Source organism: Lissotriton vulgaris, chromosome 12 (assembly GCF_964263255.1).
Source record: "Lissotriton vulgaris chromosome 12, aLisVul1.2, whole genome shotgun sequence".
Lineage (NCBI taxonomy): Eukaryota > Metazoa > Chordata > Amphibia > Caudata > Salamandridae > Lissotriton > Lissotriton vulgaris.
This window is the reverse complement of record NC_141700.1, coordinates 28869077-28884353: the sequence shown is the minus strand read 5'-3', so window position 1 is coordinate 28884353 and position 15277 is coordinate 28869077. Positions and strand designations below refer to the sequence as shown.

The following is a 15277-nucleotide window of genomic DNA, read 5'->3' as shown; positions in this document are numbered from 1 at the left end:
GCTGTGGAGGCCGTGAGTGATGCTGTGGAGGCCGTGAGTGACGCTGTGGAGGCCGTGAGTGACGCTGTGGAGGCCGTGAGTGACGCTGTGGAGGCCGTGAGTGACGCTGTGGAGGCCGTGAGTGACGCCGTGGAGGCGGCGCTGTGTGGTGGCGCTGTGGGGTTGCGCCGGGTGATAATGTGGTGGTGCTGCAAATAAAGAGCCATCTTGCTGTGCTTCCCCATTACATGCACAGACACACCTGCCAGATCTTAAGAAAAGATGCATTATGGAAAGAAATAACTGCCCATCACAGTGGTGAAGTTGATATACAGAACCCTGTGGTTCCAATTTCCAGTGGCCTCGGCTTAGCTCTTTTGATGTTGGGGCCTGTGGAGAGAGTGTGTTTGGACAGCCATGGGGCGGAGTCACCAAGCCTTTAAATATGCCGGAGCACACAGACTACCACAGAGCACCGCACAGGGGTCCTTAGACCAGAATTACAGAGGCGCTGTCACTAAAGGAAACGCGCATCTAGGAATGCCATATATCGCCTGAAGGGAGGAACCACGAAGGAAATTTATGGAAAGCGAGCACATTCCCTCGGTCTTTCAAACGTCAAAAATAATAAAACAATGGCATTGCTGTCAACAGGCAGTAAATGTTACTTTCAAAGCCGACCCCGTTGTGAGCAAATTATCTTCAAATACAGATAGTAACGGGAGAAAATGATTCGCTTTCAAGAAATAGACGAAAAAGACTAAATGAATCAAAAAGAGATTGCGGTGGCATTAAGTATTTGGTGGTTTGATGCTTTCCACCAATTCTGATCAGGACAAATGCGTGCTTGCAAAAAAAACAACAAGAAGTTCGAAGGGCACCCACTCTGCCAGGTTTAGTACATAACTTTTCAGTACATGCCATATGTTAGGAATCGGATGAATAAACAAGCGCAAAAGACACGCAGGATACTTAAAAGCGGCCGCGAAATGAAATTAAAAGCGGCCGGCAAATGCTCTCGGCATTGCGTGGTCGGGTGGCGCATTCCTTTGAAGTGTGAAGCAGGGGGCGGGGGAGCGGATCCCTTTGAAGTGAAGCTCTCGGCATTGCTGTGGCGGGTCTGATGCAGTGATGCGCGGCAGGCGGCTCTGAGAGCAAATGGAAAGTGTGTGCACGGGCACATGCACTCAGCGCAATCCGCCTGGTTTAGCTTTCGTGGATCCAACTCTATAAGTCTCGACATCTGCAATGCACAATAGCATTGGCAGAGGTTGAGACCTAAAAATGCATTTGTGCTGCAAGCAAGATACTTAAAGTTTACATAAACAGAGTTGGTCTCTAGCACACTTGGTAAAAAGCTGTATAAGAAATACTCACACGAATATTCTATGATTTGCTGATATGTTCCTAATGCAAATTTGTTTTGGTCATTTATCTACAGGTAATAATTTCGGAGTGATCACAAAAAGTCCTTCAAGTTTGAAAAGAGGGTCATATCTCCCTATAAAAACAGGCTTAGAATAAGACTAATTGATTTATAAATTAGACGTGTCTGAAGGTATAAATGAGTGCTTCATAGTGAGTCTTGATGTTTGAATGTGGATGAGTCACCCAAAATCTGTAAAGTTGATTAAGCTCAGCTGAACAAAATGAAGAATAAACCGAATACAAAGAGTCGGCCAATTTGGTAACTCGTACCAAATCCAGGAAGAAAAGTTGCTAAGTTTGTATACTGCTTAACAGTACTTTCAGGGAGAAAATTACAAAAAACAATTTGATGGACAGAATGTAGATCAATGTCTTACATTCACCCCAGTACAAGGATCTGGGCCTAAATCCATCGTTTTTTGCACTCCACACCACCCTGGGTCAGATAATGGCTTTATGCAAATCAGCTCTGACCCTGTGCCCCATGGGAACAGTCCAGTCGAACTACAACAGCCATATCTTTCCCAGACCGGAATCAAGCATCCGAGGACCGGACCGGTTTCGAGGTAACACCTCTCATCAGCCCGGCTAGCTTGACTCCAGTGGTGTGGAGGCTCTGGGACCCACGTCTGAGCTACCCCAGTACACTCAGGGAGAAAATTACAAAAAATAATTTGATGGACAGAATGTAGATCAATGTTTTACATTCACCCCAGTACAAGGATCTGAGCCTAAATCCATCGTTTTTTGCACTCCACACCACCCTGGGTCAGATAATGGCTTTATGCAAATCAGCTCTGACCCTCGGATGCTTGATTCCGGTCTGGGAAAGATATGGCTGTTGTAGTTCGGACTGGACTGTTCCCATGGGGCACAGGGTCAGAGCTGATTTGCATAAAGCCATTATCTGACCCAGGGTGGTGTGGAGTGCAAACAACGATGGATTTAGGCCCAGATCCTTGTACTGGGGTGAATGTAAGACATTGATCTACATTCTATCCATCAAATTGTTTTTTGTAATTTTCTCCCTGAGTGTACTGGGGTAGCTCAGACGTGGGTCCCAGAGCGTCCACACCACTGGAGTCAAGCTAGCCGGGCTGATGAGAGGTGTTACCTCGAAACCGGTCCGGTCCTCGGATGCTTGATTCCGGTCTGGGAAAGATATGGCTGTTGTAGTTCGGACTGGACTGTTCCCATGGGGCACAGGGTCAGAGCTGATTTGCATAAAGCCATTATCTGACCCAGGGTGGTGTGGAGTGCAAAAAACGATGGATTTAGGCCCAGATCCTTGTACTGGGGTGAATGTAAGACATTGATCTACATTCTGTCCATCAAATTGTTTTTTGTAATTTTCTAACAGTACTTTCAGGGCAAGACCCCACAAATATCAGTCTTATTCTGACTTGGTTATAGGATTTTATTCAAAATGATACCTTCAGTGGAATCGGAAGGTACGTTTGTAGCCTGGAATCAAATGGGGACATTGATACGTTATTAGTGGTATGGTTTTAGCTTTATATGATTATTGAAAGGTATCCCTTTGCACCCATCTATTCAAAAGCTCTGATACTTGACTTCCAAAGGATAGAATTTGGACTTTAGCCAAATAAACACAGCGATAATACACTAAGAGTTTGCTGAATATCCAAGGTGGTTTGAGCAACGAAACATGAGCATATAAAGCTCTAATGCACCGGCCTCCGAGTAGAGATATTTGTGCAAACTGGGGCATAGGCCCAGGTGTTGTGGTAATTTAACATGTAAAAAAGATAAGGAGCCATGGCGAATTGCCGGCACTCCCTGGACTGGCAGCTGATCTTGGCACATTTGCTTGATTTTCATTATCTCGCACCTGCCCGTGTCTCAGAGTACAGTGCACGTATGACAAGATTCCGAAGTGCACTTAACCACTGCTTCTTGGGCCATAGTGGTGCCTTTTTAATTTAGTCAAGGGTCTTAATTAGTAAAATCAATAAATGTGCAATATACTGGTGGTGAATTGGTGTCCAGCACTCTGCTTTCCATAGCTATTAAGGCCATTGAATCATGTAAAATGAAGCAACACTCACCAAACCCTATTGGGTTGTAGGAATGATTCCATTCTTCTCCGCCCAGCCAATTCGATCTGATGATGAAATCTCGGCAAACCATTTTAGAAGTTGACTAATAATCTAGAGGAGTGATTAGTTAGGAATAATGAATACTTCTAAACTATGGTAACCATAGCAGCAACTTTCTAGATTGGGGGAATTCCATTGATAACTATCTCATTGAACCAGGTATCTAGCATGTGCAGCCACCAATTGATGTACTGTTTGTAGGCCGGGTTTTGACAGCACAGCTATCACATTGACCTGACACTAACAGTATACATGAAGTGGGCTTTGAGCCCTGCCCTTTCAACCATTTGCTTTCTTTGACTGTCACTTTTACACATTTGCTTGAGAATTTGTAATTCATGTCTTGTCTCAGGTCAGTGGGATATTATTTTTCACCTAATATTACTGGCTATTTATTAGCATCCTTCCTGCTCTACTTGAGTGCTTGTGTAAAACAAACTGTTTGAGGAACTACTTATAGTCCTGTTGACTCCCTTCTGTGTGTGTCACTGTAATCTCCTAGTTCTGTTGATAATTTGCGGAATTGCTTGGAATTTAATTTTCTTTGTTTTCTAGTTTAACACTCCTAAGTATAAACCCGTTTCAGGGATTTTCACGGGAATTGAGCAATTTTGCATGTTTTAAAAGTTGTAAGTTGGTTTAAACAATTTTGCGGCTCCCAGAACCCTTTCTGAAGAAACAGATTGGAGATGTAGATTGGAGATGTGTGTTCTTTTAAATTCTGTAACTGCGCTGTTCCCATCCAGGCATGATTTCCTTAATGTTGTGTACTTAGATATCTCAATTTGAAGATGTGAAGTTTGAAGCTGCGAGCCTTCTATCTGAACTCTACTGTCAAGAGGTAAGCAGCAGGCATTTAGGACTGTAGCTTAAATGTCATCTTTTTATCACATTAAAAAGACAATGTTATTGATGTACCTGCTTCGACTTGCACGTGGATAACCTACTTTAGCATTTGGTCATTATCATGTGTTAGAAAGACAAATATTTCCCAAAACGATTTAATGTAATGGTAGGGTGTTTATAATGAGGAAGGAGCAAACAATCTTTTGAGGAACTTCCCCTTTTTACTCCTCCTTCCCATTTCAAAAAGATGAAATCTAGTTAATGTTTATTTTAGATTTTCCATACTGGACTTAAGGTTTAAATTAACTATTCCGTTTTGTTAGCCAAGGCAAATCTGTTAACACTTTGGTACCTCCTTACATATTTAGTCATGCTCTCTTGCAGAATTCAGTTGATGCTGCAAAACCTCTTCTACGAAAAGCCATTCAGATCTCCCAGCAGACGCCATATTGGCATTGTAGATTGTTATTCCAGCTGGCGGTGAGTATCTTGTAGTTTATGAAATCTTAGTAAATGTGCTAAAATCTAGCTGGAGATAAGTAGTATATGGTGGCAGGTGGGTGTGGTAATGTATTTTATTTATTTTTTAAGTAGTAAATTATATATACGTTGCTTGTGTTGTATACTTTGATATTGTTTGCCCTTGAGTCACTAATTAACTCAATAAGAAATGACTGCCGGACTTGGTTGGTACTGGAAATGAATCCAAACACAATGGCGAAGGGGCACTGTGCATTGGTGGACACTCTTATCGTATTTGATTGAAGTGACAAGTTTCTGGTCTTTTAATAAAAAAAAAAATCACAAGCGCACCTTTTTTACAGCATTAAAGTAGACACATTTTGAAGCATGTAAGTTTGTAGGAAAGTTGCAACCATTTTAACTTTGAAAAAAAGGCTTTTAGAACATCAGACCTAATCCGTGTTAACAGTTCAAAATGTCTGGTTTATTCCTGTTGAATATCCATGGCCTTAAGGAGTTTCTCTCCAAATCATTGCTTCCCCAGAAGAGTCCCCCGCAGGTATATTTTCAGGACGTGTAGGGAAAGCACTCCACCTTCTTTTTAGGTCTCGGCCTGATCTGGCGCATGCGCTGGTCTGGCATAGACATTTAGTAGCTGCTTTTAAAAGTGATACTTTGCCGGCCACAAGTTTGCTATTACGCTCAAAAGAGCGTGCGCGTAATAGCAAGCTGGTGGCCGGCAAGGTAGCACTTGTTATTTATTGCCCTCCACTACTTTGTTGTGGCTTTGAATGTTCAGTCTCACACCAAGAAACATGGAGTGTCTGGTTTTGTATTATGTGGGATGCAAGTATTCTAACATAGGGATTTCACCTAAATATGTAAATGTGAATAATCTCTTCTTTTCGGGCATGCCCTTGAATTGTATAATTATTTTGTTTTGCTTTCTAATCTTTTGCTTTTGGTAATGCTGATTACAGTAGTACGGGTGTCTGCAGTCACATTAAGTATGACCAGGTGCCCTACTGTTGCTTATTCTTTTATTGCGTTGTACAGGGTTGGAATCTGTTACTGTAAGGCATGTTGTGGTATTTTAATTACTTTGTGGGTTACACAAGCTTGCTACCACTAATTTTCTTTTGGTTATTTTAGCAACTTCACACGCTGGAGAAAGATTTGGTTTCTGCATGTGACCTTCTGGGAGTCGGCGCTGAGTATGCCCGGGTTGTTGGATCGGAATATACTAGGTATAAAAATGGCTTTTTTCTGATTTTTGTTCAAAAAGATATCTATTAAAATGTGCTACTCTTCTTTTCTGGGTGAGTGAAGCAATGACATCTCTTTCCAATAGCATGGTGCTGATTTTTTTGACTGCTGTCACATTTTGTTTTTATTACTATTTCGGTAAATGGAACTCCTCTCACTGTTTTTACAATTCTGATTGAGCACTAAATTTAAACCGACTGGGGTTTCCATTTGTTTCTTATAACATGGTGAGTTTATCTCAGAGTATGTGGCCTCACTGAGTTAGGCTGCAGGACTTTGAGTATCCAGTGATGTCAGGTGGTGTGCTTTATCTAGTTGAGAGACTCTCTGCTTTCATTTACTATTATCTGCTCTGAATATATAACTGAGCTGCAATATATGTGAGTGAAATATTATTATTTATAAAGGTGTTATTTAAAAAGCTCACCACCTCACCTGTTATAAAAGTTCTATATAGTGCTTACTAGTCATTTGCCTGCGTTCTGTTAAGAAGCATTTGAAGGGGGAGGTTTAAATCATTATTATCATTCTGTATTTTAATTAGTGTAACTCGCAGGACTCTGGAGGTTTTTGGTTAACTTGTTATCTATATACTTTGACTTGTCTAGTTAAGACTTAGGAGAAATGTTTAAGGGGTGCTATTATTTCTGCTTAGAGATGACTTATATGAGCACTGTGTCCCTGCAAAGCAAACCTGTTTGAAATGGCAAACATTATTTTTGTCATCCTAACCAATGTTTCCCTCTCCTTAGGGCACTCTTCCTGCTCAGTAAAGGAATGGTAAGTTATCAAATTTCTTACATTCAAATTATTGTTAGTTTGTGCACTTCCATGTTGAGTGTTTTTCCAGGGTCTTTGGAGCACAGTGTACAGGTCTTGAAAGGAGTTTGAACGCTAAAGTCTTAATTTACAGTTAAGCTTTTTAAACTGGCTAAGTGTGCAGTAATACATTTAGTTGCTGATTGCACAGTGATGCTGAGCAAAGATAGGATAGACCGGAAAATCACAATTGTAGGCTATATAAAGCATTAACAACAACAAAAGAGTGTTCTGAGCTCGTCGGGAAGGACGGGTTTCAGAGCACAAATAGAAGAAAGTAGAAACACCCTCTTGGTGTTTATAGAAAGCCCTCACTCACCGACCTGGTCGGTGACATGCTTCATCATCGGGCCCCACTGGGAGTGGCCGAGTGCCACCCCAGTGTGCTTCAACGCCAGATTTACTGCGGAGCGGGTTAATGTGAAGTCTTGAGTGGCTAAGTGGTTGTGTAAGTGACTAGAAAAAGTGTAAGTGGTGAGATTAAAAATGCCTTAATTGTATCAAAAAATTATTTGTCTGATCAATAAGCCATATTAAAAATATGTGTAGGAAAACTCAGCCAGATAAATTTAGTGGCTTGTTTCCTCTAGATTTATGTGCTGGTCAACATGTTTCTGCCAATGTCGGTGTTAATTTACCTGCCATTCGTCAGGACCTATAGTGTAGTAAACCCCAGCGGTATGGACGCGCTAAGGCCCACCCTACCAAGGGCTGAGTTTTCCTACACATTTTTAATATGGCTTATTGATCAGACCATAAAGAATTTTTTGATGCAATTAAGGCATTTTTAATCTCACCACTTACACTTTTTCTAGTCACTTACACAACCACTTAGCCACTCAAGACTTCACATTAACCCGCTCGGCAGTAAATCTGGCGTTGAAGCACACTGGGGTGGCACTCGGCCACTCCCAGTGGGGCCCGATGATGAAGCATGTCACCAACCAGGTCGGTGAGTGAGGGCTGTCTATAAACACCAAGAGGGTGTTTATACTTTCTTCTATTTGTGCTCTGAAACCCGTCCTTCCAGACGAGCTCTGAACACTCTTTTGTTGTTGTTAATGATGATCAGTGGGGAATAAGAGTGTTCCCTTCTCCCTACCTCTCTCTTTGTTGATACGGCTATATAAAGCAGCCATGAACAGATTACCTGCCTCGCTGACCCATTATGTATTTTTATGATCTTGTTGGACAGCCCTCTTATTATAACCACATAATGTTATTATAACCGGTCTGAGTATGCTGAATCTTAGTAACTTTTTACTGTACCTGATATTGGTTGCCCCATAAAATGTCTTTAGTGTCTGCAGGTTGGGTACCTGTTTGAAATAGGTTTTATGACAGAGTTTGGGGTGTTGGGTTCGGGTTCTGTTATAAATACCTCACTTTAACCTCTGTGATGGAAATCTTTTAGTTTCTTAATGTTTGTTGTAAAGCACAAAAAATGCCAGTGGTCTAGCTTCAAGGTGCAGCAAAGAATAGAAAGCTATGAGGATACTAGTAGGAAGTAGCACAGCACAAATGGAGGAATAATGAAGAGTATGTACAACTCTTTACTAGCTGCGTGGCATCTGATACAAATAACACTATTATAATTATTATATTAAAACGTTTTTCAGTTTCCTGATACTTAATGAGCTTCGGCATATTTATGTGAAGCACTATAATTGCCTGTGCTTCTTTGCACCTTAGTAATGCTTTTATTTTCCTGCTTTTGATAATCACAAAATGCTTTTTTTTGGTAGCTGTATGTCTGGGTCTCTTACGTGTTAAGTCTTGGAATTGTGTGCTTTTTACAGCTTCATTAAGTCATTCAGTTAGTTTATGGCAAATCCATAAAGGGGATACGCTCTATATGTCAATCTGCCGTGGCTCAGCAATATTTGTGTTATGAACCACTCCAGGTGTTGGGGTAAGACGTTATTTGGTGGGACCAATTAATTTCCTACATTTCACTTCCATCTCTCGTTAAGGAAGCTCAGATCTTACTTTCACCTTTGGAGCAAGATCAGGGTTTTGCCTCGTCTTTTGATCTGCCTGTCTTTTCTCGCTCTGTCAAAATCGTGGGACCTTTTGTTTTGGTTTACTCTTTTCTTTCCATAACCATTCATGTCCTTACTGAATTACAGTGCTTCCTGTTCAGTGTATCAGACGTCTGTTTTGTGGTGCAAGGAGGAGCACATGTTAGTGTGTCTGCTTCCCCACACAATGATGTGAGAACTTAAGGCTGCAAATCACAGCTGCAATTAGTTTTAGGTGTGGATTTTCTTTTTGTATGGTAAGTGCAGTGTGCTCTGGTATTAAGTGTTTTTATTGCAGGAACAGACCAGAAACCATCATGTAGATCGTCAGTTGTGGTACATGGATAGTTACTTGGTGACTGTAGGAATTATCTGATTAGCAAGGACTGTAGCTATGGCTAAAATTGTGGGTGGCTCTTTTTCAACTCTTGATAACGTGGATGGTGCTGCTTAGGATGCACATAACTAATGTGTTCTTCCTCTCTTCTACCTGTGATGTGGTATTTTCACCTGTTTGTTTTCAGCTTCCCTGCCAGGACTAGAACCTCTTTTGTGGTTGCATGGCTACTTCGTTGGCCTGCAGCTTCTGCCCTATTTTACTTGGAGGTTTCCACTTCAAGCTAGGAACATTTTGAAGATTTCCTAATTTTGTGCTTTTTATTAGGCTCATGTGGTCATGGCACTGTTCTGAGCGGTCTTAACACTGCTGTCTTGCATAGGTGTGCTCAGGTAGCAACACTTAATCAAACATGTTATTTGGAATGCTGCCAAGTGAGAGAAACCATGTTAAAACGGTAGTAAACACCCACAGTAAATGCAGTTGTAAAACAATTCAGTTAGTTCCAGAAATCATCCAGTGAATAGCAATGCTGTTGTAGAAAAGTCTCTTTTTGCATGGTTGCCCCCAACTTTTTGCTTAATGTTGATGCACTTTGACTGAGTGTGCCCTGGGTTCCTGCCAAATAGGTACCCCCCAAGGCCTATGTTCTTTCCCTAAACTGTACTGATGCAAAACCCAATTGGCATCTCTCTGGCCACATGTAAGTTCCTTGTAAAAGGCACCATAGGTACCAAGGGCATTGTAACCAGGGAAGGCCTCTAAGGGCTGCAGCACTTATTGCGCCACCCTTAGGGACCCTATATATTTACACCATCACACTGTCATTGCAGGCTGCGTGATTTGGTGCTGACCAAAGTGAACAGTCGACATATAGTACTCATCCCTGTGTGCCATACCTACAATCCACTATCCTGGCATAGGCAAGCCACCCCTCTAGCTGGGTGCGCTATACCAGTGGTGAGGCAGGTCTATGAGCCCTGCACCCCTACTCTGTCTGTCAGTTCTTAGACATTGTAAGTGCAGTAATGCAATAAAGATTATATTGTATTGAATTGTAATTACATTTATATAGTGCTTACTACCCCTCACGAGGCAGTGAAGTGCTTTTTCGGCGAGTAGCGCGCTACTCCAGAACTCATAATGGATTAGTGTGAATTAGCATAGTGAAAATATGAAAGTAATTTTGACTGGTGGATATGTTCGTTATTTTGATTAAGTAGAATAGTGAATGGTATGGGAGTTTGTCATTATGAACTCCACACCACCATACTGGCTTTACTGAAAACTGGGAAATTTGGTATTAAACTAGTCAGCACATTAAACTCACACTGTTGCCACTGTGGGATTTAATGAATAATGCATACAGAGGGCATGCCTCCTGAAAAACGACCTAGCGCTAGTGTCGGGCTGCTTGCCAGCTGCCACTACCAGACATGTTTCTGGTCTCCTGGGTCGAGAGCCTGCTGCTCTCAGGGTCTTGAAACAAAGCGCATCCTGAGACTAGGTGCCAAGCCTTCTCTCCCAGGATGGCTGGGTCCACGAAGGGGAAGCTTCTGACGACCATTTTCGGCGGGAGAACCACGTTAGGAGGAAAGATGTGCCAATCCCACCCCTCAGAAGGGGGAAGTGAGGTGAAGCACAACTCTCAGTCCCCACCATCTTAAAGATGGGGGACCCAGCCAACCAGAGTGAGGCTTATGCCTCCCTCCTACTGGAAGGTGGCAAAATAGGGGGGTTTATCCACCCCAAGAAAGGGACCCATTGGTTCCAACCTCCAACTACATATAACACCCCTAAATTTAGTATTTAGGGGCAACCCCGAACCTTGCCTCCTCAGACAAGAACCGACCAGAAGAAAGGGAGTACCAAAGAAACAGTGCTGAAACTAAGAAGAGGAGGACCCCCACTGACTTGGCCCCAGCCCTACCGACCTGTCCAAACCTCGACCTACTATAGCAAAATCCCAGTGTCCTGAAGCCAGCAGCCCCCAAGAACCTGAAGGACCTGCCCTGACTTCCCAAACCAGACTTCTCTCCCATGAGCACCGGATTTGCTCACCCGCAGACTCCGGCTCCGGCCAAATCTGTGAGTCTGCACCCCAAGGCCCGAGTATGAGTGGCCCAACACCACAAGGGGGTCTCCCCAGTGATCCTGATCTGGGATCCTGTGATCCCGTCCTGCCTCAAGTCTTCAACTGACACCTGCTGCCCCTTTCTGGAGGACTTCCCCGACCGGAGCCAGTAAAAAAAAAAAACCTGACACCGAAAGACACCCCTGCACCCGATCTCATGCAATCTTGGGTGGCCCAACAGATGGTTCACCGTCACCCCAAGACATCCTAAATTACTTATCCATTGGGTGATCGCCTCCAGCAGATTTTCGTCCCCGCCCCTGCAGTGTTTGTTGCAGCTGGAGAATCCCCATTGAAAACTGTGCCGCTGTGTGCGTACCTTTTGTGCTAAATCAGATCCCTCTTTGCCCTGAGCCTAAGTCCTGGAGCTTTGCTCCCACAACCTTGTGGTCTGCTTGTGAGCAGCCACCACCCGGAGGCCCCCTACCGCCTACTGGATAACATTGGGCCTCCGCACTCTGCACCCGATCGCCCTAGTGCCGCTGAGGGTGCTTTGAGAGTGCATCCTTGACGCTGCAGAAACCCTGGTTCTAACCCTAGAAAACTAACTCCCAAAGCCAAGTTATTACAGTTAAACTGATAACATTGTTTTCTCCCATATGACTGCATTGACTGCTTGCTTGTGAAAATTGCTCTAAAAGTGTGGATGTGAGAAAGTTGCTGTTGGACAGGCCTCGTGGAAGGCCCGATCCCTCCCCGCATGGCGGGTCACGGACCCCTGCTCCTCCTGTTTCCTGGACAAGAACAACCCCTGCAACCCGCCGGGGCAACCCACGACCCTTCCCCGATGGAATTCCAGCTCCTGAACACCCCAGTATCGGCTGGCCCGAGCCCCCTCCAGAACCACTGTCCCCGGCCCAGCTGCCATTTTGGACACTACACGACCAGGCCGCGTGGCCTCGGGTCGACCTCGGCCTCTGGCCCGGGCAGGCCCCGACATCGAGGCACCATCATCCGTCCAGGGGGTGAAGAGACCACTTGGCGGGTCAATGGAAGGAGGAGTGTCAATGGCTCCCCTCCGCCAGGTGTCGATCGCCCCCAGCCTCCCTGGGCGCTGGCTCCACCCCCCTGCTGGGTGTCTGGACTCCCTCATCCCGGACCTGCCGACCTCCAAGTGCGAGGGTCCGGACATCAAAGGGCGCCAGACCTATAACTGGGGCAGCTCCAGAGCAGGAAGGCAGTTGTATCCTGGAGTCGAGAGACACAGAGACAAACTCATCCTTGGAAGCCCGCTGGCGCTGCCGCGGCTCATCTTTGTGAACCCTCTTCAAGGCCTGCTGGCGCTGCCGCGGCCCTCCTCGTCGTGAACCATCGTCAAGGCCTGCTGGCGCTGCCGCGGCCCTCCTAGTCGTGAAACCCTCTTCAAGGCCTGCTGGCGCTGCCGCGGCCCTCCTCGTCGTGAACCATCGTCAAGGCCTGCTGGCGCTGCCGCGGCCCTCCTCGTCGTGAGCCACCTTCAAGGCCTGCTGGCGCTGCCGCGGCCCTCCTCGTCGTGAACCATCTACCAGGCCTGCTGGCGCTGTCGCGGCCCCTCCTTACGAACCCTCCAGCTCGAGGATTGTGAGCTCCACCTTTTGCTGCCTCTGTACCAGACCGGTATTCAGACTGTCCCGCTACCCCTTTTCCCCCAAAGAGACTAGAAGTGACGGGATCCCCATATCCTGGTCCCACTGTACCGCTCATTCACCTTGCCTAAAAGATATATAAAAGTGTGCAGAATTCATCTCTGTGTGGCGTCTATCTGTGGGGGGGAAGTTACCTATCTGTACGATTACCGGAGAGGGCCCTCGCCGGAGGCCTCTCCCCCTGTGCTCGGCCGACCCTCCGGGTCCCCGTCTAACATTGGTGGCCAGCGGCGCGATCCGAACCTACGCATAATCGTACAGAGAGTAACTCACCCCACGACACACAGCCACCATGACAACAAAGGAAAGCGGAACAGGAAAATTCCTGATGGAAAAGCTGGAAGAGTACAGCCACAAAGAACTAAAACAATTCTGTATAGAACTGGGCATTGCTACCACGGGACTGAGCACGAAAGATGACCTCAAACATGCCTTAGAATCTTGGGTGGAGACGGAAGCATCCCCACCCCAAAATCAAAGCCTCGAGACCACCGAAGCAAGTACCACCCCTGTGGACGAAAGAAGATCGGGCCTCTCGTCCGAGGAGGCCCGAGAACGGGAGAAAAGCCGGCTCCACGAATTGGAGCTGGCTCGACTCCGCCTAGATGGAGAACTCAAATTGGCAGAACGAAAAATAACCCTCGAACACTTACGGCTCAGGGAAGAACGAGAAGAGAAAAAGAGCCAGAGGGAGCTGGAAGAGAAAAGACTAGCCTACGAGCATGAGCGCAACTTGAAGGAGGTAGAAATTCGGCGGCAGAACAAAGACCTCGGAGTCTCCGGGCACCAGAGCCCCACTGCCCCTACGGACCCCAAGGTCCACATCCCCAAGGATGTTGTCAGGGAATACTACCGGAACGATGATATCCAGCAATGGTTTAAAGCCTACGAGGTAGCAATGACCTCCCACCGAATCCCGCGGAGCGACTGGGGAGCCGGGTTATGGGGGAGATTCGTCAACGAAGGGCGAGACGCCCTGCTGCAACTCCCCGACCACCAGATGACATCCTACGACCACATGAAGGCCGCCCTCCTCACTCGCTATGGGCTCACGCCCGAGATGTACCGCCAGAGGTTTCGAGACTGCAAACGAATCCCGGGTACCACCTGGGTGGAATACGTGAACTTTTTTAGCCGAGCCTTCGAGGGGTGGATCAAGGGCAGCCAAGTCACCACCTACGAGCAATTGTTCGACCTTATTGTATGGGAGCACCTCTCCAATAATTGCTTCGTAGAACTAAGACAGCACCTCCTTGATAGTAAACTGACTGAACCTCGGAAACTCGCCATCGAAGCAGACCGATGGGAGAGCACCCGAGTCACTCGGAGCTGGCCCAGCGAACAGAACCGAGCCTCCCAAGGGCCCCACCGCCCCCGGGGGGGAGGCGGAGGCCAGGGTGGGGCAGGGACACCGTCACGGTGCCCTCCACTAGCAACCCCCGCCCCCGGCTGGAAGAGGAAGCCCTCCAACGCGACCAGGGTTCCGCTTCAACGTTACCTGCCACAGATGCCAGCGACCCGGTCACTACGCCAATGACCCCAACTGCCCGAAAAATCAGATCCCCCATGAACCGCCAGGTCGCCGCCGCCGCCCTGGGAGAAGAGCCGGCCCAAGAAGACGCCGAAGAGTACGAACCGTACCACCCGAGTGGGAACCCGCCGCCATGTCCCTGGTCTGTCTAGGGGAGAGAGACATGGTCCCGCGGGCACCCCTCCCCGCCAACACGCAGAAATACAGCCAGTGGGTCACCATCAATGGACGCCGGGCGGAAGCCCTCCGTGACACAGGGGCCAGTGTGACCGCAGTCCGCTGCCATCTGGTGACACCTGACCAGATCCTACCCAATGTACTTTGTCCAGTGCGGTCGGCTGACAACTCCGAAAGCCTGTGCCAGATGGCCTGCGTCCCCTTCGAGTGGGGAGGGGTGTCCGGCATGCTAAAAGTGACTGTCCGCGACGATGCCCCAGTGGACTGCCTTCTGGGGAACAACCTCGAGAGCTCCCCCTGGTCAGCCGTTGAGCGGAGGGAGCACCTGGGGATGCTTGGTCTCTCTGAATGGGTTTGTGTAACGACCCGGTCCATGGCCGCCCACGCCATCTCCAGCCCAGAGGAACCGGAGTGGCCTGAACCTCCTCCGCCGATCGTCACAGAAGAAACAACCCCTGAGCCTGGTCCCCCGGGGTCCAGCAACGAAGAACCTGATCAAATCCGAGACATCCCAGACCTGGCCCAGTGGCGT

At 46.7% G+C, this 15277-nt stretch overlaps 1 protein-coding gene across 1 annotated transcript in view; it reads left to right on the top strand.

The window, feature by feature from the left end:
- MAU2 (MAU2 sister chromatid cohesion factor) overlaps nucleotides 1–15277 on the top strand; it is a 195121-nt gene that overhangs the window by 58518 nt on the left and 121326 nt on the right. Inside the window, exons 3-6 of the mRNA XM_086946848.1 lie at nucleotides 4303–4368; nucleotides 4758–4853; nucleotides 5988–6082; nucleotides 6854–6881. Coding sequence (XP_086802974.1) covers nucleotides 4303–4368; nucleotides 4758–4853; nucleotides 5988–6082; nucleotides 6854–6881 — 285 coding nt within the window. The remainder of the gene's footprint in view (nucleotides 1–4302; nucleotides 4369–4757; nucleotides 4854–5987; nucleotides 6083–6853; nucleotides 6882–15277) is intronic.